At 43.3% G+C, this 24,512-nt stretch overlaps 1 protein-coding gene across 8 annotated transcripts in view; it reads right to left on the minus strand.

Annotated features, from left to right (window-relative positions):
• Window positions 1–24,512, minus strand: part of CORIN (corin, serine peptidase) — a 230,127-nt gene that overhangs the window by 82,762 nt on the left and 122,853 nt on the right. For all 8 annotated transcript variants that reach the window (XM_074992721.1, XM_074992724.1, XM_074992718.1 and 5 more), the window contains one exon: window positions 18,148–18,261. In XM_074992721.1, the coding sequence (XP_074848822.1) occupies window positions 18,148–18,261 (114 nt within the window). The remainder of the gene's footprint in view (window positions 1–18,147; window positions 18,262–24,512) is intronic.

The following is a 24,512-nucleotide window of genomic DNA, read 5'->3' on the forward strand; positions in this document are numbered from 1 at the left end:
ATAAGCACAGCCTGCACAGGTACAAAATTTGTAGCCACATCCATATCTGCATCTGCAAAAATGATCTGTGGATGTCTTCACTGACATCTGCAGATGTGAATATCCAGATTTACAGGGCTCTGCACATAAGACCTTACCTTTTGCAACCTTGCCCTTTCTCTTCTATTCTTCTCTCCCTCCTCTACCCTTTCTGCCCTCTGGACACTTCCCTTTTTGGGCCTTGCCCCCACTACTTCCAACCTTCTTGCGGATCCAGAACACCACCATTCATGGGATTGGTACATGGCCCAGAACCCATAAAATCAGTGGCTAATAAAAGTAGAACCCTGCCACCCTTATGGAATCAATGAAGAGCTGTGGCAAAATATCATGAGAAAAATCAAAATAAAAGAAGAGGTGGGCAGATCTCTAAACACCTTACGACTAGGTCCTTGAAGGAAAAGGGAGCTTGGGGAGGAAAGGCCTGGAAGATTCTAAATTGTAACTAAAACACCACAAAAGCTATCCCTACATGGATAACTAAAGAATAATTTGTTTAAAAAGGTCTAGCAACATCACCTTATCATAATGTATATGGTGTTAAATAAAAACAGAAATACAACTTACAATTTTGTCAGACAACAAAAGTTATTTTGCTTGCAAGTTGCAGGGAAAGAACAATTTTGGAGGAAGCACCTAAATGAGCCATGTGTGCTATATTTGATGTTAGCCCCATGAATGAGAAAAGAATGTTTGTAATGTTACCGGTACGTACACTTTTGATCATGGTTTATAAAAATTCCACCTATGAAAATGAATGGAGAAAATCCCTGTAAGACAAATGCATTTTTGTGAGAAAGAAAATACATTTTCTATAAGAATTATATTGTTTTTAACCCCACTTAAGTTAGCTAACCCAGACACTGGAGGTTGGGGAAGCCCGGGTTGTACTGTTAGATCTTACAGTCACAAGAGAAATCATCTCTGTAATATCACAAAGTATCTCCTGCTTGTCAAGAAAAAATGGCCACTAGGCACCCTCCTTAACTTCACTTACTGCTAGCAACATGCACAGCACAGGCCTACAGGAACAGCATTCTCCATGAGCACTCCATCCATGGATACTTCAATGCATCCGGTTGGTAAGTATCTAATCTGCAATGGCCACGGTATGTTTACTGCTCAACAAAATTTCTTTTGCTTCCCATAAAAGGAGCCCTGGATTCCAGACACCATGGACATGGAATCAGCCTTTTAAGGATGATGTCAGAGGAGACAAGTGTGAAAAATCAGGATACAATTTTTCTGGAAGTGTAGAAGAGGGGTTATAGTTGCATATATAGGACAAAGCTCCTAATCTCAAAATAGTTCTAACAATGTTGGGATGTCTGGTCACTCCAATGAGACTGACACAGGCAGATGAGCTAAGTGGGAAACCAGTAAGCAGGAACTACCATTCCTATCAACTTCTGCCCCACAGCACATCCTCCCCGCCCAGCCAGGTAGAGGAAAAGCCTATAAGCCTAGGAAGACACTTCTGGAGAAGTGCCAGGGCTGTTGAACATGTTCGTAAATGACTTGGGGAAAGAGTGAGGTGGCAAAGTTTTCTGATTATGCAAAATTATGTCAGACAGCTAATTCCAAACCTAGTTGTGAAGAGTTGCAAGGGAATCTCACAAAACTGGGTGAACGAGCAACAAAATGGTAGATGAACTTCAGGGCTGACAAATGCAAAGTAATGCACACTGGAAAATATCATCTCAATTACAGATACCAAATGATGACATCTAAATTAGCTGTTACCACTCAAGAAATAGGTAGCATAGACAAGGAGTAGGAAAGGAGGCCAATACAAAGAAAGACCCCCCAGAGAGTGTATACAGAGCAGTCTGCAGCCGGAGGTGATGAACTATGTGTGGGACAGGCTGTGGCTGCTGGACACTGCAGGTGGGAGCTGCTCTGTGTTGGACTTGCATGGAAGTAGTAGAGGCTGGGCAGGGAACCAGTGCAGATTGGGCTTTAAGGAGAGACACTAACAGCCTGGTCAGAAAATCTGCCAGCTCCTAATTGTGTGGAATAGGAACTGAAAGGGAGAGGACAACCCAGGCACGAGGCCAGCAGATCCCTAATGGTTTAATGAACTCCCTGAACATACACCTGTAGCAAAGGCCCAAATAAAAGCCACTGTTGTCTCACTTTGAACTTAAGTATTTAAGCTTCTTTACCTTCGGTGTTTGCAATACAGACATCCAATAAAAATGAGAGATGTGTACCTCCACAGTGAGACCGAGTGCTTTAATTCAAAGAAGTCCCAGGAACCTAAGAGACAACACCAATATACCAGCAAGACAGACAGCAGGATCTCTCTTATTTAACCACAGCCAGAGTGAGACAATGTAAAAAGGGAGACAAGAAACATAAGAACGGCCACACTGGTCAGACCAGTTATGCATCCAGCCCAGAATCCTGTCTCCCGACAGTGGCTAATGCCAAATGCTTCAGGAGATAATAACAAAACAGTCAATCATTGTGTGAGCCATCCCCTGTAGTCCAGCCCCAGTTTCTGGAAGTCAGAGGTTAGAGACATCCAGGCAAGAAGTTACATCCCTCCCCATCTTGGCTAACAGACACTGAGGACCTGTCCTCCATGAACTTATCTAATTCTTTTTTGAGCTTCATTATACTTTTGCCCTTCACAACATCCCCTGGCAATGAGATCCACAAGGTGACTGTGCCTTATATGAAGCAGCGCTTCTTTATGTTTATTTTACACATACAGCCTAATCATATATATTGGCGATGACCCCCCACACTGCTAATTTTTGTATTATGTGAAAAGGTAAATAACACTTCTTTACTGACTTTCTCTACATCATGCATGATTTTATAAACCTCTAGCATGTCCTTCCTTAGTCATTTCTCTTCTACCCTGAACAGTTACAGTCTTTTTAAACTCTCCTTGTCCAGAACCAAATCAAATAATCGCACTGACCAGTTCTTTTCAGAGAACTATCCACAATGATTTCAAGACCTCTTTCTTGAGTGGTAACAGCTAATTTAGATGTCATCATTTGGTATCTATAATTGAGATAATATTTTCCAGTGTGCATTACTTTGCATTTATCAGCTCTGAAGTTCAACTACCACTTTGCTGCTCGTTCACCCAGTTTTGTGAGATTCCCTTGCAACTCTTCACAACTAGGTTTGGCATTAGCTGTCTGACATAATTTTGCATAATCAGAAAACTTTGCCACCTCACTCGTTCCCCAAGTCATTTACGAACATGTTCAACAGCCCTAGTTCTAGCACAGATCATTGGGGTGGGGATGCCACTATCGATCTGTCTGCACTGTAAAAAGAGGAAGTTACTCAGCTTGTACAGTAATGATGGTTCTTCAGGATGTGTATCCCCGTGGGTGCTCCACTCTAGGTGTCAGTGCATCCTCACACTGGAGCTCAGAGATTGTTCTATAGCTGTGGTTTCCCAAGCCATGCATGCTGTTCCTTCTCTACACTAGCAAACAGAGCAGGATGCTCCAAAGCAGGAGAAGGATGGAGGGAAGTGGAGCACCCATGAGAACACACATCCTGAAGAACCATCATTATTGCACAAGTTGAGTAACATCCTCTTCTTTGAGTAGTATCCCACTCTGGGTGACTATCAAGCAGCAGTAATACTTTGGAGGTGGGTTTGGAGCCCAGTAGCAATTACAGTCGACAGCACTGCTTGACCCACTTGAATGGAGGAAGCAATGGACAACAAAAGAGCGTAGTGCTGTGCGAACATGTCGCTGAAAGCCCATGTTGCTGCCTTGCATATGTCCATAAGAGGTACATTCTTGAGAAAGATGATGGTGGAAGACACGGACCTGGTAGAATGGGTGGTGACAGAACCTGGAAGCTCTTCTGAAGTGAAGCACGTAGCATGTGTGAATACAAGGGGCAATCCACTTGGACAGTTGTTGAGAGGAAACGGGCAGGCCCTTGGATTGCTCTGCAAAGGATAGGAAGAGCCTAGGAGACTTGTGCCAAAGCTTCATGCGATTAATGTAGAGGGGCAACGCCTGATGAATGTTCAGAGTGCACCACGCCACATGTGCAGGGTTGGAGTGCGGCTGCAGGAAGAACGCAGGTAAGTGGATAGGTTCGCTGATGTGAAATGGAGGGGGAATCTTAGGCAGAAACCCATTTGAGGAAGAAGGTGTCCCCGAGGGAGTATCTTCCCAGACACATTCTGGAGCAAGACTGATGACGCTTTCTATTGACTTGGGTCATGAACAGGTCTATGCACAGCTGGCCCCAAAGCTGTAACGTGTAGTTGAGGGCCATATCGATTTCCCACTCTTGGTGATCACTGAACAAGTGCCGAAGGTGTCCGTGGTTGCGTTCAGTATCCCAGGTTAATGCAGTGCTGAAGGCACCCAGTTCCACAGTTTTATGGCTTCTGAATGCAAAGATGGGGACCGAACCCTGCCCTGATGGTAGATATAATACATGCAGGTGGTGATGTCCATTAGGATGTTGACCAATCTGCATGCAAGGAGCCATTGAAAATGCTGACAAGAGTAGTGAACCGCCCTGAGTTCCAGGAGATTTATGTGAAGTGTTTGCTCGGTGAAGAATGATTTGCCCTGAACCATACAAGAACCTAAATGGGCCCCCACCCCATAAGGGAGGCATCTGAAGTAAAAGTAATAGATGGGAGCAGTTGGTGGAATGGTACCCCGGTAAGAACGTTGTCTGGACATGTCCAACACTGATGAGAGGCAAGAATGTGTGGCAGTACAGCCACAGATTTGGACAGCAGGTCCCTGGGCAGGGTGTAGCACGTAGCCAGCCAGGACTGAAGGCACAGCATGTGAAGTCTGTCCAGCTTGACCATGCACGTGGTGGCAGGCATGTGACCCAGCAACTTGAGGCATATATTCACTGTGACAGTGGGAAACAGTCGTACCAGCAGGATGAAATCGTGCAGGGCCTGGAATCTTTGAAGCAGGAGACTGGTCCTGGTTGTAGTAGTGTTTACGTGAGCCACGATGAACTCTAGGGACTAAGTGGGTTAAAATGTGGACTTCTTGTAGTTTATGCGGCAGTCCAGGATGAGCAGGTTTCTGGTTACCATCACCACATGAAGGTTCTCCAGGAATTATGGCTCTTTTATGAGACAATCATCCAGATAGGGAAGATGATTACCCCCGTGATGATGCAGGTGGGCGGCCATGACTGTCAAAGTCTTGGAGAACACGCTGGGTGTGACGGAAAGCCCAAACAGCAGGACCTGGTATTGACAGCAGTGGAAGCCCACTGTAAAACGAAGGAAGTGCCTGTGCGTCTGGTGGCTTGTGATATGGAAAGAGGAATCTAGTAGGTTGAGAGCTGAGAGCCAGTCATTTCTGTCCAGTGCCAGAATAATGGTTGTGAGAGTCAACAACTTGAACCATCAATACAGAATGTATTTGTTGAGCTTCTGGAGGTCGAAGATGGGCCCCCAACCCCTGTTCTTCTTCTGGGTTAGGAAGTACATGGAGTAGAACCCCTGCCCCAAAACTCCACAGGGACTGGCTCATCAGTGCCCAGACAGAGGAGGTGCTGTACCTCTCGGTCAAGAAGATGCTCGTGAGAGGGGTCCCTGAGGAGGAACAGGATAGGGGTGTGGGTGAAAGGGTAGAAGTAAATGGAATACAATACCTCTGGGCCATTAGCTCCAGGACCTGCTTGTCTGAGGTAACAGTGGCTCAGTGTGGGTTAAGAGAGGACAGAAGCCATGGTGGAATGGATGGCAACCATACTGTGCAATGGCTGGAGTGGAAAGATCTCTCAGGCTCCTGACCACATGCTCAAAACTGCTGCTTAGGCTGTTGAGGGTTGGACGCAGTGGGCTGCTGTTGTGATTGCTGGTGAGCTCTTCACTGCTGAGATGTGTGTCCTTGGCAGGGTTCAAGGTGTTGTGGTTGCTGCTGCAACTGCTTCCATGGTCTTTGACAGGGAGAGTACAAGGCCTGCTTGAATGGGGTTTGCACATCCCCTGGATACACGGCGAAGTGCAAAAATCCTTCATAGAGTGAAGGACCTCGTCCATTTTCTCTGAGATCAGATGTGTTTGTAGAAGGGAAAGTCCTTCACTTTCTGCTGCAGGTCCTTGGGGTCTAGTCTGATGGATCTTACTCTTACTCTCCTCTACTGTCACAAGATCTGGTTTAGTATTAGCACTTCTGTTAATTGATCTAAGTGAGTCTTAATTGTGGACTAGGGATATTAATTTCTTCCTACCCCATAAAAATGTACTCTCTCTGCTAATCTTGCTTTATTTCAGAAGTCCATGTCTGAATTTATGACTTAAAGCCAAGCACTGTGTGGAAAGGAATGTAATAAAGTAATCTCACTGCCTTTAATTTTCACACCAGTATGCGGGGGGGAAGGAGCAAAGATGGAAAATTCCCAAACCATAAAACTAAATGAGTTCTGAGAGTTGTGTGTGTGTTTCATGTGAGCAGAACAGTACCCAGCTGGGTTTAAAATTCAAAACATTATTTGTCTTGAATCTGTATCAGCATGAACTATCCTGGCATTTCTCTATTCTTCTCCATCTGTATGTAACTTTGACCATATCTATTCCTTATTATTCCTCATTGTGAGCAAAACTAAGCTGTCCTTTCCCCCGGTGCCTCTTCTGGCTAAGTTAACCATTTGCTCTGCCTTCATGCTGCAATACATATTTACATTCATTTTTTCATGGCTACAGAAATGGCATTTAGAGCACAGCACAGCTTGACAACAGCATTCTGAAACCCAGAGAGTGTAATTTAAACAAAGGAACACAGATGTCTTTGCAAGGGCATAAATAAGTGAATGTGCTAGACTAAATGTATTAATATTTTCATTAAGGCATTGGCAACATCACAGATGGTTATATAATGCAAGTTACAGCTATTCAGGCATATTTGCAGAACGAACGATGAACTAAAAATCAAGACCCTGATATTCAGCATTAAGGACAGTTCGAATAGGAGAGGCAGACCCTACAGAGAATGGATAGATGATATAGTAGATTGGTGCAGAGCTACTCTACAGAAACTAAGCCACTCCACACCGCCCAGGGAACGATGGAAAGAAATAGTGAGGGAGGAACTGAGACCATGGTGGTGGTGGTGGTTGATGATCATGATAATGATGATGATGGTGATGATACTAACAATATCAGACAGCTACTTATTCTCATCATTTTGAATTAAACTTCACAAACATCACTTGTAACGGGTAGAATTTAATTTTCATTATGGATGGGCCAAGCCCAACTTTCATAAAATAAGAATTATTTGAACTGGTCCCAATCTCCACTAAATCCAAATCTTTTAAAAGTTTCGTATCAGTTTGGTTAAGGTTGGTCCACCTTTCAGATTTACCAGCCCTTCAGTTTCTATTAATATATCTGCCCTTTCCATTTCACTATTGCAATACACACTCTTCTACTTTTTGTTCCCTGCCCCATTCTTTTACGATTATTTTAGGAGGTCCAATTACTGCTGTGCCATTTGTTTTAAAATGTTTGCATAATTTTACTGGATTTACTTAGCAGAAGCAGGAGTAAGGAATCTTATTTGCAATATGACAAATTCTACTTTTAGTTACACCACTCCAAGTCTGCACATTTGCACAGGGTGTAAGTGTAATCCACATACTTCCTGGGAGTGGTGTACTAGCCTATCTGTTGGCACTGATCCCACTTACAGAGAGAATAATGACTCTTCTCTACAACCTTAACAACAATGCACAATGACTAGGCCCTATCAGAGTTACATAGTGCAGAAATTGCTTTGTACTTGTAAATGTAATAACTTTACATATCACAACTAAGATTGCCATCTTGATTGTGTTCATCCTGGGCCAATAAATAAATGAGACTGTATGTGCATGTGCAAATGCCCACACACAGTACTTCCATGGAAAATAAAGACAGTACAATACCTCCCATAAACCATGAAATGATCACAGGATTCTGCCATTGTCTAGTCTTTATATGTTACCTAAATACTTTATCTGGTGTATAAGAGATGAGGTAGTGCATGTCAGGATGAGCCAAGAGGAGGAAAGTAAGATAATGCACATTGCAATATAACGCTGATAATTTATTGATTCTCTAGGATTTATCTCTTTTGTATCAGTAATTCTTTCTATAACCTCTATTTCATGAGTCTGCCTTTCTGATATGAATAATTTTCAAAAATAAAAGCAGTAGTTTGTATGGATGTACATAATGTGGGAACTTACATAAATGTCATCCCTCAAAATGAAAGACATCCAAAAAGTATGGTCTGAAACTTCATGTTTTAAGTTCACTGAGGTACAGTGAAACATAACCAGTGGTTGTGCTTCCCCTTTGTTCGTGTCTGCTGGTGTTTGGCTGGAGCTCTGGCTGTATGTTAATGATAACTTTCCAGGTGAACAAGCCTGATTAAACTTGCAGGTGACTATAAGACCTTTGGGACACAAACTGGTTTTTATCCACTGTTTATACAGTACCTCATACAATGAGGTCTTTGACTGATATTGAAATATTAATAACAAGAGACAGCTCAATGAAAGCTGCCATTTTATTCCTAATATATTTCCCAGAATGACATATGTCTGCTGACATAATCCACAATAATGGGAGAATTAATCAGTACACAAATACAGATGAGGCTGACTTACTCCCATATTATTTTAAGGTAAATTTGATGACAGACTACAAAAGTTTGCATGAAAAATAGGTAAGTGTTCTTTGAACTATTAAAGAGTTCCAATAAGCAACAGCTCTTGACTTTGAAAATCACTAGTCTTCCCCATGCATTTAAGAAGCCCCTTCTTAGCTTCAGACAATGGGCCAGATACCACTCACTTTCTTCACCTGAATGGCCCTCCTGAAATCAATGACACTTTTCATGAAAGGAAGATAGGCAGAATTTGTCCCCCTGGGGGGCCCGATCCTGCAACTGGGTCCACCTGAGCAGACAGCTGCACTAATGCAAAGCAGTGGGGCTGCATACAGTTGCAGGAACCCCCTGAGAAAATCCAATTGTCGTCACAAATTGGCAGACAAGTAAGATACGCAGCTTTTTATTTCTTCAGCTGTTTGGAATTGTTATTTAATTTAACAAAGCATTAGGAAAGATTATTGTTTTGAACATACATTTTAAAAAAACAAGTATGTAATCACTTCATATAATTAAAAACAAGTATTTTGCTACACCATTGGTCAGCAATTTGACCTCTCACTTGCTGGAGAAATCACAATGCTGTTACGCTTCAGTTTTAAATCTAAAACAAATTCACAGAAACATTTTTGTTTCAATCACAAAACATATTAAGGAAACTATGCTTTTTGTCTTCATAACCATTGTGTTTTTACATAATCCCATGTGTTTATTTCAACTGAACTGTACCAATTTACAACAGCAGAGTTTGGCCATCTGAACCTAAGGGTAAGGCTGCATTTGCATTGGTAGTAGTGATTCACAACTTGCAAAGACACGTCCAGGCTAGCTGTGTTTGGGATAGCACCTACAAACAGCAGTGTCGGATTCCAGAGGGTAGGATTGTCCTAAGCAGTGCTGTACTTAGGGCACTTAGCTCGAGCAGCCACCCATGCCACTGCAGACCACTTTGTGGTCTAGCTTGAGCAACGTTAGCATAGGTATGTCTACAAGAGCTGAGAATAATCACACCTCCAAGCTCAAATATAGATGTATCCTAAATTGGACCAGTGTCACTTCAAAGATTTAAATAACTACATTTTAAAGTTTAGTGAGTTGAAACTGGATACAGTAGGTTGGTTAATTAGTCTACGAAAAAAACCATTACATTGTTTCAAAGATGCAGTTACGTCTGCATCTGTTATTCCATAACCCCCTCTCCCACCCTGCCTTTTTTTTCTCTCCAAAGGTTTACAACTGAAGTATTAAAACAAACTTCACTGCAGATCAAATTCATCCAAAATCAAATAATATTAAGACACTGTTAAAATACACACCTGGAAAACCTTTTACACTGTTCTGGATCCTGTTAGTTACAAGAGTGCCACATATCAGGACAAGCTCTAAGAAGCTAGTTTTTGGAAACTAATTTAAAACACAGAAAGTCATCGAAAAGCACATTTGCTTTTCCTGTCTCAGTTGTCTTCAAAATACTCAGAGTAACTATCACATTTCATTATTATAAAAGTAATGGTCTTGGTTCCGGTTTCTGCCTTACACTTAAAGCAGGGTTTGAAATACTTTATTATATATGTCTGAAGAACACTTAAGCTCAATGCACAGCAGTGGCCAAAAATGCTAGCAAAATGTTAGAAACTATACATCAGAGGATAGAATGTAAGACTGCAAATATAATAATGCCATTATATAAATCCATGGTGTACAAACACAATTAACATGGGAAACTCATGTCGTAGAATGTTGTAATGGCTGAAAGTATAATTGAACTGAAAAAAGAATTTTAAGTTCACAGAACATAAGTCTACCAGTGGCTATTAGCCAAAACAGAGGAGCACATAGTTCCATGTTCAGAGTAACCTTAAACCTCTGACTGCCAGACACTGGGAAGGAAAGACAGAGTGAATCAGTCAACAGTCTTGTTCAGTAGATGTTCCCCTGAAGCTCTAGTGTTGGTCGTTGTCAGAGACAGGCTATTGGACAAGGGCAGGGATGGTCAATGAGCGTCTCATGGGCTGGATGCAGTTCATCAGGGTTAGCATCTGGCAGGCTGATGGCACTTTATTGACCTGTGCATCTTCATGCATGGCTGCTTGCAGCCCATGGGCTGTGGATCGCCATTCCATGCCAATGGGAGCTGTGGGATGTGGCACGGACTGGGACACTGCTTCCTGCAGCACCCTTTGGCGGGGAATGACAAATTGCAGCCAAAGGGAGCTGCAAATAGCCACATCTGTCAACACACAGGTAAATAAAGTGCCAGGGGCCTGACAGGAACTAACACTGGTGAACTGCATCTGAACTGTCGGCTGCTTATTGCCCACCCTTGGGGTAGATGGATCATTGCTCTGACCCAGACCCAGCACATCTATTCTTATGGCCTTACACAATATCATTTCTTTTACTTTAGCTGTTGAATGATGTTAATAATTTTAGCTACTAGTTAGTCTTAATTCAGGTAAACGACCTTTTAATGCCTATGTATTCTAAGTAATTAAGTGAATATCATCATGGTTGATGCTCACAGTTTAACATTTTATACTCAATTTTGTAATCCTAATTCAACTTTATTTTACTGTACTTTATAATTTAAAATGTAGATGTCATACTGCTTTAGTATAGCTAACCTGTACCACTTATTTACCTGATTTTATCTGGTGTATCTCATTTGCATTATCCCTCTTGATTTAATTGTTTATTCATTTCTTTTCTCATTTTGATATTTAAATTAATGCTTCTTTATTGCAAAGTCATGTGTTTATTTGGGGACATCAGTTAGTATACAGGGAAGAATTTGTGAAATGTAAGTGGTTACTGTCTCATTAATAAACATAATCAATAATTGCATCTGTTGATTTGGTTATCCTGAATTCGTCACATGAGAAACATTTAATTAGTAATTCCATGTAACTAATGTTGTTTTTCCCAATCATCAAGTTTGATCGTGTCCTTTAGGTAATTTTTATTATTCTTTCTGTCCCACAGAGGTCACCCTGGATCTGACCTCTTTTGCCCCTCTGCCTCCGTACAACGCAGACTCTTCAACCTATCCACATAGTTAAAACTCCTTTAGATTCTACATATTATTGATATTTGAAGATTTGTTTTAAGATTAATAGTAATTTTGCTGTTATTTTTCATAATTGAAAGTTTCTTACTCAGCAGAGGCTAACAATGTTGCTCCACTTCAAACACCAGTTACTGCTATGAGAGTGAGACCACAGCCTGCCCACAGTTACTTATTCCAAAAGGTGTAAAAGTAAAGCTGTGCTCAGAGAAGGTGGTGCTCCATCTTAGAATAGGGACAATGCACAGTTAAGGCTATCAAAAATCTTAACTCTCTTTGGTGTGCTGCTATGAGGAGAGAAAATAGAAAAAAATCTTTCTTTAAAAATCAATTTTAATTTAATCCAGAATTAGAAATACTATGATGCAGTAATTATATTTTATGTTGACTGCACAGCATTGTGGGAAGTTAACACTAAGGTTGCCTCAATTGTATATTTCCATATCTTCACATTTGGATTTCTTTTCAATTTAATCTTAATTCTGGACTTCCTGAATTGTAATGATTGTCTTCTACTATATACTTTAGAGTGCTTCTGTCTGTCCATCTCCAGGTTGATGCTACGTTTGTTCAAGAACGCCTCTTAAACTGTAAGAGCTACGACTATGAAATCTGGTATGTGGATTCCTCTCACCCTAACATAAACCAAGATCAGAGCTTGGTTGTGCCTGGATGATGAGAAGTACTTGAAATCCTAGGATTTCCCAGAACACGGAAAGGGAGAGAGGGAGGGGCACTAACAGGAGGGACAACATACTTAGACTCACCACTGGGGGCAGTGAGTGCAGCAAACAGCCACAGTGCAGAGTGACCACTGGGGGCAGACGCAGCAGGAAAACAGTGGACATGTGGAGACAGTGCTCTCCACCCTGCAAGCAGAGGTAAGTGCCCCTTCACTCCAACCCACTGCTGCCCTCCGCAACTCCCCCACATAATTAGCCTCCTCCAGAGACGCTGCTGCCACAACCCCTGGGCCTAGCCACCCTCCAGCTTACGCTGGGTCCAGGGAAAAATAGATGAAGTCCTGGCCCCGACCCTCCCACACCGCTGCTGTGTGGGGCAAAAAACTGCAGCCCCAAATCCTGCCCTGCCACTCGGCGAAGACAAAAAGCCATGGCCGTGGCCCTGTGCACAGCCACATACTGCTCCTGCAGCTTCTTCCCTCAGCCGAGGTAGAGCACAAGGGAGAGCGGGAAAAAGCCTTACTTCATTTAACTACCCAAGCAACAACAGGTCAATTGTTAGTTTTAAATAAAAAATGGCTCTCTACCTCTTGTAATTGTTGTTCTCCAAGATGTGTTGCTCATGTCCATTCCAGGAGGTGTACGCACGTGCAGTGTGCACAGTCGTCAGAAAGTTTTTCCTAGCGGTAGCTGTTGGGTTGGCTGTGGAGCCCCCTGGAGTGGCGCCATCATGGTGGCGTATGCGTGACACACCATCCACCACCTGCTCAATTCCTTCTTGCCAGATTGCTCAGAGACGGGCGGCAGGTGGGATTTGAACTGGACATGAGCAATTGATCTCAAAGAACAAGTTATGAGGGGTAAATAACCATTTCTTCTTTGAGTGGGAGGGTCAGAGTTCACTTGGCTGCTGATTGTAAGACTGCCCTGCCGAACATAACGTTATGCAAAGGTATAGACTGATAACCACCTGATTTCTCTGGAGATGTCTTGGACCAAGATATGAGTGAGGAAGACATAGCGGATACGTCTGCCCTTGTGAAATGTACCATCTACAGTGGAGGAGGCACCTTTGCTAGGTTATAGCATGGCCATATGCACACACAATCCATGATGAAACCTGCTGCAAGGATGTGGAGAGTCCCCTCATTCTCTTGGGGATGGCAATAAAGAGTTGAGGTGATTTGCAGAATGGTTGTGTTTATTCAGTGTAGAGCACCAGGGCATGCCTGACATGTAGGGAACGAAGCACACACTATCAGCTGGTGGTGTGCAGCTTTGTGAAGAACACTGGCAGAAAGCTGTCCTGATTCACATGAAACTGTGAGGCCACTTTCGGTAGGAAAGCAGAGTAAGGATGCAGCTAGACCTTAACTTTGTAAAACAACAAAAAAAAAAAAAAACAGAGGTGGCATATATGGAAGCTCAGATGTAAGTGCTCTTACCTCAGAGACCCTCTAGCGGACATTATAGCCACCAGGAAAACCGTCTTCCACAAGAGGTAGGAGAAAGTGCAAGGGAGGCCCATGAGCTTGGCTAGAACTAGGCTGAGGCCCCACTGGGGAAGTGGCTGCCACACATGCAGGTAAAGCAGGTAAAGCCTACACCCCTAAGGAGCCAATCGATCACAGGGTTAGCAAACACTGATCCACTCTCTGGGTGACAGGTGTAAAGGATCACCATGTATACCCATACAGACAATGCTGCAAGACCCTGTTGCTTCAGGGATGGTAGCTAGTCCAGGATCATGGGGATGGAATCCTACTGCAGAGGTGTTCCCCTCCTTCAAGACCAACTTGAAAACCACATTCACTTTTCCTGGTAAGGATCCAAGAAAATGGGTAAGGATCCAAGAAAAATACTGATGCTCCATCCTCAGGTGCAACTGCAAAAATTGGGCTTTGTGCCCATGGGCTACTTAGAGGAGCCACAATCTTGGCCAGAGGAGAAATGACCAAATGAGACGGTAGTCTCCTGTTATTTCTATCCCTGCACCTAGAGATGTCATGCCTGGGTGGCCCAGCAGAGGAGCAGGATGCAGGCTGGGGTTTAAAGAGCTTACCCTGGGGTGCAGGAGTATGAAGCCTCAGAGACCTAAGCGTGGCCATAGAGTCCTTCAAACTGTGCAAGCAGGAGTCCATACTTTTTGCAAACAGCACCACAAAGTTGAAGGGTAGGTCCTGTATTATATGCTGGACTGCAGGGGGGGATGCCTGAAACCTGATGTCGCTCACTGAATCACATTTCTACCTCACTGGCCATGGTAGGGACAGTGGAGTCTGGTGCATCAACAGCTGCTTGCAAGGAAGTTCAAGACAATCTTGACTGCCTCCAGTTGTGCTGCAAACTCCTGCTGGGAGCCATGTGAGAGCAGCTCCTGGAACTTCTAAAGAACACTGCAAGTGATGAAAGCACAGCAGCTCAGTACCACCTGCTGGTTCACCACTCACAGGTGGAGGCCTTCCCCCCGCCCCTGGTAAAGAATAGAACTTACAGCTGCAAACATCCAATTTTTTTATGCTACTTGGATTTTGGAGCGGGCTCCAGGTGGACTTGACTCTTCTTATGGTTGGCTGCATCCACCACAAGGGTGTCAGGTAGGGGGTGGGTAAACAGGTGTTCGTAACTGCTTTGTGAGACAAAACACTTTCTCCTCATCCCCTTTCTGTCAGGGATATGGAGCCGGGGTCTCCCAAAGCACCTTTGTGGTGTTTTGATAGGGGGATAAAGCTACTGTGAGGCTACTGACCAGGAGATCCACTTTATCTAGCATGCCTCAGTCTGCAGATATAAATTTTGGGTCACCATCCTGAGAAGGTCCTGGTGACCCTTCATGTCCATCACTATTAAGGAGATGGTGCAAGTCCCAGCAACCACCTTGTCTGGCAATGAGGATGATGAAGCTTTTGGTACGAAGTCTGCTGGCCTCCAATTCTCTAGAGACTGCTGCAGACTGAACAGCTGACTCCGGCTCTGAACACTGTGTTGGAGCTGCTTGAGATATGGGTCAGGTTCCAGTGACTACAGGCACTGGTCCAATCTTGTCCTTGTCTGATTCAGAGCCCCCCAGGGCTGCAGGAGTGTGGTGTGCCCCTAATGCCGCAAATGGGCAGCGGGCGTATGCCGGGGGACCATCTGATGCTGAGGCTGCTCTAGAGTCTTGCCTTTAAGCTTCTGTTAGGCCCAAAGGATCCAAAAGGGCCACTGGATGGCTCCTTATCACTGTGGCATCCAGAAGACCAATGGTACTGGTGTATCCTGCAAACTCCAGTGCCTGGTGTGGTACTGGGAGCATGACATATATCTGCTTTGATGGGAGACCAAAGACTGCCCAGAGTCTAACAAATAGTTGGACACTGACCATAGCTGTGCAGAGCCTGACAGTGACCGGCATCAGCGATGAGGCGATGGGGGTAGGTACTGCATTGCCACCAGCTCTCTCTGATGTTGGATTGGGGGAGGTGCCACTGACAGCATCGCAAAGTCCAAAGGAGATGGAGTTGCTGTTGTCAGTGCCACTGGTGTTGGGACATGCACTGTGGCCTGGGATGGTCCTGCGCCCCTCGACTGGCACAAAGGAGACAGTGCCATCATTGAAATGAGGTAACCGGAAGGCCTGAATGTCTATCTCCTCTCCCAAATCCTCCCTGACAGGCATGTCCAGCACAGGATTTGACAAGCCCATCTGTGGAGCCAGATTTGATGGGTGCTGGAATGCAGGGGCTAGTTTGTGGGTGTCCCAATGTGGGATGCTCCTTACTGGATCCCTTGTGCAAGTGCCTTGCTGGAGATTGACCTCAGTCCAGCCAGAGAATAGGACTGGTGGCACACACTCAAACCCTCTTCATGGGCCCCCCAGGTACTGTTCTTTGGCACCAAGGGATCCCATATCAAGACCAGTGTGCTGTCCACCATAGTTGCTGGCTCTGGCTCCAGTTGAGTGTGGACCACAGCCTCCATAAGAAGAAGCTTGAGATGACAGTCTCCCTACTTTTCAGTCCTGGATCTGAAGCACCTGCACGTAGAACATCTCACCATTTGTTGTCCTTCTCCCATGCATTTGAGGCAAGATGCGTGTGGTTCATCCCTAGGCATAGGCTTCCTGCAGCCTTCACAGGAGTTAAACCCCTGCAAGTGCAGCATGCCCTGGTCCAAGAAACATGTTGGGGTGTGGGTAGGGGAGAGGCAGGTCAGAAAGCTGAGTAACTAACAACAACAATCTAACTAGAACTAACTACAATTATTAGAAATATTAAAAACTGATTAGAACAAACTGAGATACTGCTAGGCTAGTGCTTGCAATGCAAGAGTGAGTAGATCCTACAGATGTCACTGGTAGTAAGAGGGTACCGAGCAGGCTGCAGGTCAGCAGTGGCATATATACAACACCACAATGGCACCATCCCAGGGGTTCCTTAGATGCGTACCACTAAGGAAAGCTGTCCAACAACAATGCACGCACCTATCAGAATGGCCATGAGCAAGCACTCAAAGAAGAATTACAACATCCCTGTAACGTTTTACTGTTAAATTGCTGCTATGCAATGTCAATTGACTTTCAATAGGATTTAAGCTCCTTAATCACATAGGCACTTTTGAAAATGTTATTCTAAATTGCACAGGAGTAAACACAGGGTAAAAACATGGTAGATGTGCTAGCCTATAGCTTCACTCCTATTGAGACCCTTAGGAGATGGCAGTCATCACTTGCTTCTTATATAGATTCCCAAATAAAAACCATGTGCAAAAACTCCCAATGATAACTAAATTATTTGTAAATATAAGTGCCATGAACTTGTGGACTTCAGTGTGACTCAGAGTCCTAATTCACAAAGGCACTACTGCACATGTCATGCAGTTTCCCTCTAGTAATCCATAAGAGACAAGTGATTTTCACAAGGGAGCCCAAGCTACCTACTTCAGCTCCTAATCCAGATCTGATTTCCTTCCAGTTTGGGAGTATTTGAATCCAGTCTTGACTGATTCTCGGGTAATATTCCCTATGTACTCACCATTTATCCCCAATACTGTCCCTTTTTCTTCTTATTTTACTTTTTCCCCTGTTTTGTATGCTGTTCACTTTTTCAGACTCTTTGAACATAAGGTTCAGTTTCAGAATTTACTCATATAAACAAATGAACATGTGTCTGAGTTTTAAAAATTATAATACACTGGAGAATAGAAATGACAAACCAAGAAACCTAACGGGCGTATATATATTCTCCTTTTCCATGGCTCCTCATAGTAAAATTTGTTTATAAAAGTCACATTCAGGGGCTAGAGAAGAAACATCTTTCTAAGCAGATGGTTTTTGCATCAGCTGCAAAACCAAAGCCAAGTACCAGAACAATATACACTCCACATTTGTAACCTGGTTATCTCTTTACACAAATGGCCCTTATGGCAGGTTACTTATTTATTAAAAAAACATCCCTGTCCAATAATACTTCCAACTACCACAGATCCTTGAAGAAATCTTAGCTGTTCAACTGCCAATAAAAGCAAGCTACTAAACAAACTTCAAAATGTCTACAAAAATATTCTGTCCTCAGGCTGGGCAAAGGCAAACTTATTCCTGGGCAACTGAAAGAGAGGCCAGAAGTGAACATACAAAAAGGTTATGCAAAGTTCTTATCCTGTTTTAGTAGCTGATTTTTATTCCTAGGCTCCCCTGAATTGGCTCAGTGTTCTGTCTAGACAAACACTCAATGGATTTAAAGTAACATACTGCAATGTGCCTCATCGCTCCAGTCATCACAGTCATTGTAGCCATTACACTGCAGTTTCCCAGGGATGCAGATTCCGCTGGCACATAAGAAGTTCTCATCTCCGCTGCACAGCACTGGGAAGGGGAGAGAAAGGAAAATACACAGGATGAGCATTTAAGATTTTAAAAGTAACATCATATGCAACACCTGCTTTGAACTCATGTCATCTATTATAAATGCATTTAAACAACAAACCCACAATTAATCAGACTTAGTTAGAGATGGGCTGGGAAAGTTGAGTTCAGACACAGACGAAGGTTAGGCTAGCAAATGCCGTTCAGGAGCAAGACAATCAAAGGTAAGGTTCAAATTTAGTATTTCCAAAGTGAGATTTTCTTTCTGCCTATGAATTTATATGTCCCCTCTCCTTTGCCATAGTTTACGGTCACTTAAGGGAGCCATAGAGAGGTTAGAAGAAAAAGTTGGTATGGATCTTCCTCGTCCTCTGAGTCTGAAGGTAAAGCTGAAGAAAAGTATAGCCTGGCTCCATAGGCAGTGCTGAGGCTTTCTGAGTATTGGGGGCTGACGATGTCATCCTAGTAGATAAAGGCAGACCCAACTCGAGTGCTGAAGTTGATTCTAAAGGGACCTTTGATTCTAGATGTGCCATCTCTGCAGGTCCATTGGTGCGGATCACATGAAGAGTGCTGTGTGGGGCTGTGTAGATACATGAGCTGTAACCAAGTTTTCTCAGGACAGCATCGCAATCTTTGCCATGATGATGGTGCACGACACTGATGAATCTGGTTCAGGTGCCAAGAGACCCAGTGCCAGGATCACAGAGGCAGGCACTGTTGGGCTCAATGCCCAACTACTTCCTGAAGTCCCAGATTTCAGTGTCAGCTGTTTTGGTGCCATACAGTCAGAAATGGCCTGGGACTGAGATTTGGTGGGAACTGGACTGGGTCTCTCATAAATTTCAATACTGTGGGGTGATTTCCTCTGAGAAGAACCCTTTAAAACTTCGAGATATTTGTTTTCTGTCGGAGGATAGCACTTAGGTTTTGTAATGGGTAGGTCCTTAAATGGGAGGGAATCCAGTGTGCCCACTTCAGATATGGGTGTCATGGGTTTAGTCATTAGAAAGACCTGAAGGTGGGCCACCTTGTCTTTCCTAGCCCAGGCACTGAAGGAATTACAAATGGCACGTTTACTAACCATACGAAACTCTCTGGAGTGACAGAAGCATATTGAGTGTCCAACTGAAGCTGAAGCAGTTCCCTCAGAGGACTGACAGAATTTGAACCTGGGAGAAAGAACTTGTATACCAGAGATAAGAAAAATGCTTACGAATAAATGCTGCAATGGGCAGAGCCAGATGACTAAAATCGCAAAACCTTAAACTAAGCTGAACTGTAAAAAAAAAAACCAACTAGCAATGAAGTACAGAAGAAAGGCACTGGGGGTGTGGTGCACAGTCAGGCTCGGTCCATAAACTGGGAAGCCTTGACAAGCACAAAATAACGGCAGGCGCATCTCACACTTGTATGCGTTCTCAATGGAGCAGGAGAACTGAAGAGTACACGCCCTAAACCAATTTTTTATGTAAGAGTTGGACAGCAGGAGAATGTGACTGGGGGAGAATTCTGGAGAGCTAGTTACACGAGGGAAAAAAACAAACAGAAAAATGGAAGACTGCAGACAGAAGGCAGCACATTTACCAACAGTCTTATCCCACTCCCCATGAGGCATAATGCCTCTGTCGACAGAAAAACAGTTTGGCTGTTCCAGGGGGCCCTCTGTCAATAGACAGGTCTTCAGGACACCGGACAGCCCTGTGTGTTGTGCTTCCAGGTGGCCATTTTGCCAATAGAGCAGCCAGGCAGTCCAGCCACTCTCTGTTGCCAGAGTGGATCAAAAGCTCAATCTGCCTGGCAATTTGGCCATGATCTGTTGACAATTTTTGTTGGCAGATATCGTCTGACAAATACTTCTGTCGACAAACTGCTGTAATCTAGACATAGCCTAAGTGTTTACCTGGTGTACGTACTTATGCAAAGTCAAATAAAGTAATTCTCAGAAAAAATCAAACCACTAATGTTAACTTAACATTCTAAATTTCTCTAAGTGAAATTCACTTTTGCAAAGGCCTGAACAAAGCTGACACACCACTTAAAGTCTCCCCTGACCCCTGCCCTATAAATCACTAACAGTGCACATTTGTTATGGCAAATTTGCTACAAATTTCTGTACTGTTTCCACAAGCTTTATATTTCATAGAGTTTGAATACACAGGTGACCATGAAATCATGTACTCTGATCTCTTGCATATCACAAGTCATCACATTTCACCAAAGTTCTCCTTTATTAAGCCTGAAGACTTCAGTTAGATGAAAACATTTCAGGGAGCAAGAAAATGAAGTGTGTGACTCAAACCATGAACAGGAAAGACTGACATGCCACAAAAGCTTGAGGTGCCCTATGGTAGAGAATGGATTAGGTGAGATATGCCCAAATAATCCCAGCAGGTGAACTATGCTCTAGGCTACTGGGGAATGCAAATAATAATAATAATAATAATAATAATAATAATAATAATAATCACAAGGTAAAGAACAACTCTGCCAAATGTGTCCTATACATTCTACAGACAAATCAGAAGAAAGCATCCCTATCCTGAAGTGTTAATGGCATATGGCTCTGATCTTACAATTTGGTATGCATACCTACGTCTACACTAGAGCGCTCTCTGAAAGAGAGTAGTCAAAAGACACCCTTTTGAAGGGAAGCATCTACACACGAGCTGGGGCTGGTACCGTCAACATGCACCATCGAAAATGCCATGTGCCACATCATAAGGGCCTGTGCAGGACTTTGAAAGAGAGCGCGCGCGTGCGCGCACGCTTCTTTCAAAAGAACGTTGCAGAAAATGCCACAGACAGGGTTGCAGGGCAGCCAAGCACTTCCGGGGCCACAGCAAGCTGCTCCTTTAAAGGGCCCCTCCCCAACACCCTCAGCCAGCACAGCATGAGGCCTGTGGAGCTGCCACAAGCACTACAGACACAGTGCCTGCAGGAAAGACCATGGACCCGTAGCAGCTGGAAACCCTGCTGGCTGCCACCAGCAGAGTGGGTGCCCTACTGGCCGCAGCACTGGTAGCTGTCCTGCAGCTCCTAGCAGCCCCATCCCCTTGAGGGGCAGAAGGGGACAGCCCAGACCATAGGGTCCTCTCCTCACCCCCCCAGGTGCTCTGCCAGCTCTTGAGCTACCCCACCAGCTGTGAGTGGTGGGAGCAACTGGTCACGGGGAAGTAGGATGAAGACCAATGTGAGGCTCACAGTGCTGTCCATGGGGGCAGGTGCTGATGTCGCTGGTGGCTATCATGCTTGCTGGGGGCCACAGCCAGCTGGCATGTGCCTGGCCCAGGACCACTGGGCATGCGGATGGCCCGCTGGCAGTTGTCACCCTGACCCAGAAGCCGGGGTGCATGCCCCACCGGGTACTCACCAGACAGTCCTTTGCCGAGATCCGGTGACATGCGGCTCCCAGTTGCAGTCTCAGAAGCTATGTCTACACTAGGGGGGCTTTTTCCAAGAAAACAGGCATTTGGTCGACAAAACCTGCAGAGCATCCACGCTAGAAATGTCAACAGAACTCAGCACATTTGTTGACAGCCTTCTGCCTCTCCCTCAAAAGTCAAAACACCTTTCTCGACAGAATCTGTCAATAAAAAAGCCATGTGTGCACTCTGGGGGGCCCTCTGTCGAGGGGCAGGACTTCCAGGTCACCAGGCAGCCCTGTCTGCTGTGCTTCTGATTGGCCATTCTGTTGAGAGAGCAGCCAGGCAGCGTGGCCGTTTTGTCAACAGAGCGGAGCATTTTTTGATCTGCTTTTGTGTGTGGACGTGATCTGTTGACAGAGGTTTTGTCAGAAGATCTCTTCCAGCAGTAACTTCTGTCAACAGATCGCTGTAGTGTAGACATAGCCCAACTGTCTCTGTCCTGTTCAGTTTCTTTAACTTGAGCTTTGTACTTATTCTGTGTTAGTTATTATTTTGATCTTTTCCCTGAAGAGTTCATCTGCCCTTGATATTTGAAGGCATTTCTCTAGATTCTCAAAATCTGTTTGTCTCAACATACTCTCCAGGATGTTAGAATCACACATTTCACAAAATACTCAATCTCTAATTAAGGAATTTTAATGTCTCTGATGCAACACGTGGAATGTAAATTTCTTAGGAGTGTAACTTAAATATCTATTCCCTTTCTTCTGCTTGTTAGTTTCAGGCAAGAAAGCCCAACATCTCTCTGAAGTCTCAAAGAATTTGATGTTTTATTTTAAAAAAAATCACCTCATTTAATAATGCAAAGGGCTCCCTTTCATATGAAAGGAACAGAATTGTCAATTTCTGCTTTGGATGTTCCCGTGCTGAAGTCACATGTCAAAAGATCAAATTAATTATTACACTAAGCCATCTGGTATCCAGACAACTGGCTGCAATGTGTGACAAAAGAAGTCTCTAAACATTTACAGTCTTATGTATAATTGATTTAACACCTAAAATATCAAACACATTTTTCAAAGAACAACTAGGTATTTTATGACACATTTATACAATAGTATGCCTCCGCCAGTCAGAAATTATTCTCAAAATTCTTCAGGCATATTTTACTTGATGGGATAATGTGTTAATTTAAAACAGTTGCTTAAAGTTTACTGTCTTTTCAATGAACTTTTGCAAGCAAGTCACTATGTGAAGATTTATAATCAGCTATACATGAACAAAAAAGCAATATTTTATTTTACATAACACTAAGCCAAACAGATCTCCAACATACATGTTATGAAATGAAAACACTTACTCTATTTTTTGCCCTATAAACAGATCAGCAAGAATTGATTTATAGTGATCATTTTTTACCTGTAGGCATGCATAAGTGTAACCCAGCAGAATAATTCAGAGAACATGGACATAAATTTAAATTTAAATTTAAAAAAGCAGAACTTCTTGCATACTAAATTAACAGAAATTAAAAGTTCTTCAAAATTTCCAAATTCAACATTTAAATTATATTAAGGACCTAATAGCACAACACAATAATCATAGAATCCACAGGGCTGGAAGAGAGTTCAGGAGATAGTTGAGTCCAAGCACCTGCTCAAAGCAGGAGCAATCCCAACTAAAACCATCCCAGCCAGGGCTTTGTCAAACAGGTACTTAAAAACCTCTAAGGCTGGAGATTCTACCACCTGCCTAGGTAACCCATTCCACTGTTTCAGCATTTTCCTAATGAAATATTTTTTTCTAATATCCAACTTCAACCTTACACAATGCAATTTGAAACCACTGCTCCTTGTTCTGTCATCTGTCACCACTGAGAACGGCCTCTCTCCATCTTCTTTAGAACCCCGCTTCAAGTAGTTGAAGGATGCTATCAAATCCCACCCCCCCCACACACTTCTTTTCTGTAGGTTAAATAAAATCAAATCCCTCAGCATCTCCTCAGAAATCATGTGCTCCATGTGACCCTAATCATTTTCATTGCTCTTTGCTGAACTCTCTCCAACACATCCACATCATTTCTGGAACAGGGGCTCAGAATTAGATGCAATACTCCAGACACGAGTTGTGGATATTGATGGTCGTAGAGACCCACAGACATAATGCAGATATTTGCAAATTTGCAGAATTCTAGATACAAAATTTATGTCTATATCTGCACCATATCTGCAAAAATATGCCACTGATATTCATGGATCTAAAGCAGATATCTGCAATTTTGCAGGGTGCTAGATATGAGCTGGAAGGAAAAAAAAATCCAATGGAAGTTGTGCCTATTTACTTACAAGTCTCTTCACTTGTAGCATAGTTTGCAGTGGGATGATTTCATCAATAGGTAAAACTGTCATTGGCTAAAATGGGAGAGTTGATTAAGTCAGGACAGCTAGATCAGGTACTTAAGGTGCTCCAGCATAAATTGCCTGGCAGAATTAATTTCTAAATAGTTTCCAGTTGATAATATTGGATATTTATTGTCAAGCATTTTCCCATTTTTGCCAACTTACATTTTCATAGTTGTGTGAAATTATGGAATTTAAAAGTCCTTAAAAATATTAAATTTTCACAGTTTAGGGAAATTATGGGGAAGGTCAGACTATGCGGGGGGGCATCAGACAATAATTACTTAATGATAGATGTTGAGATTCAGGAAGAGAATCGGTAGAACACAAGCTGTCAATGCCATATGTTAAAATACAAACAATAATATCCTTAAAGGAAACTCTAAACTTCTCAAGCAATATTTTTCCTAGTTTATATATCTATAAATTTTGATTATCAGTGAAAATATTTTCCATCCGTTTCTACGTGTGTACAAAGAATACC

This window comes from Carettochelys insculpta, chromosome 4, assembly GCF_033958435.1.
Source record: "Carettochelys insculpta isolate YL-2023 chromosome 4, ASM3395843v1, whole genome shotgun sequence".
NCBI lineage: Eukaryota > Metazoa > Chordata > Testudines > Carettochelyidae > Carettochelys > Carettochelys insculpta.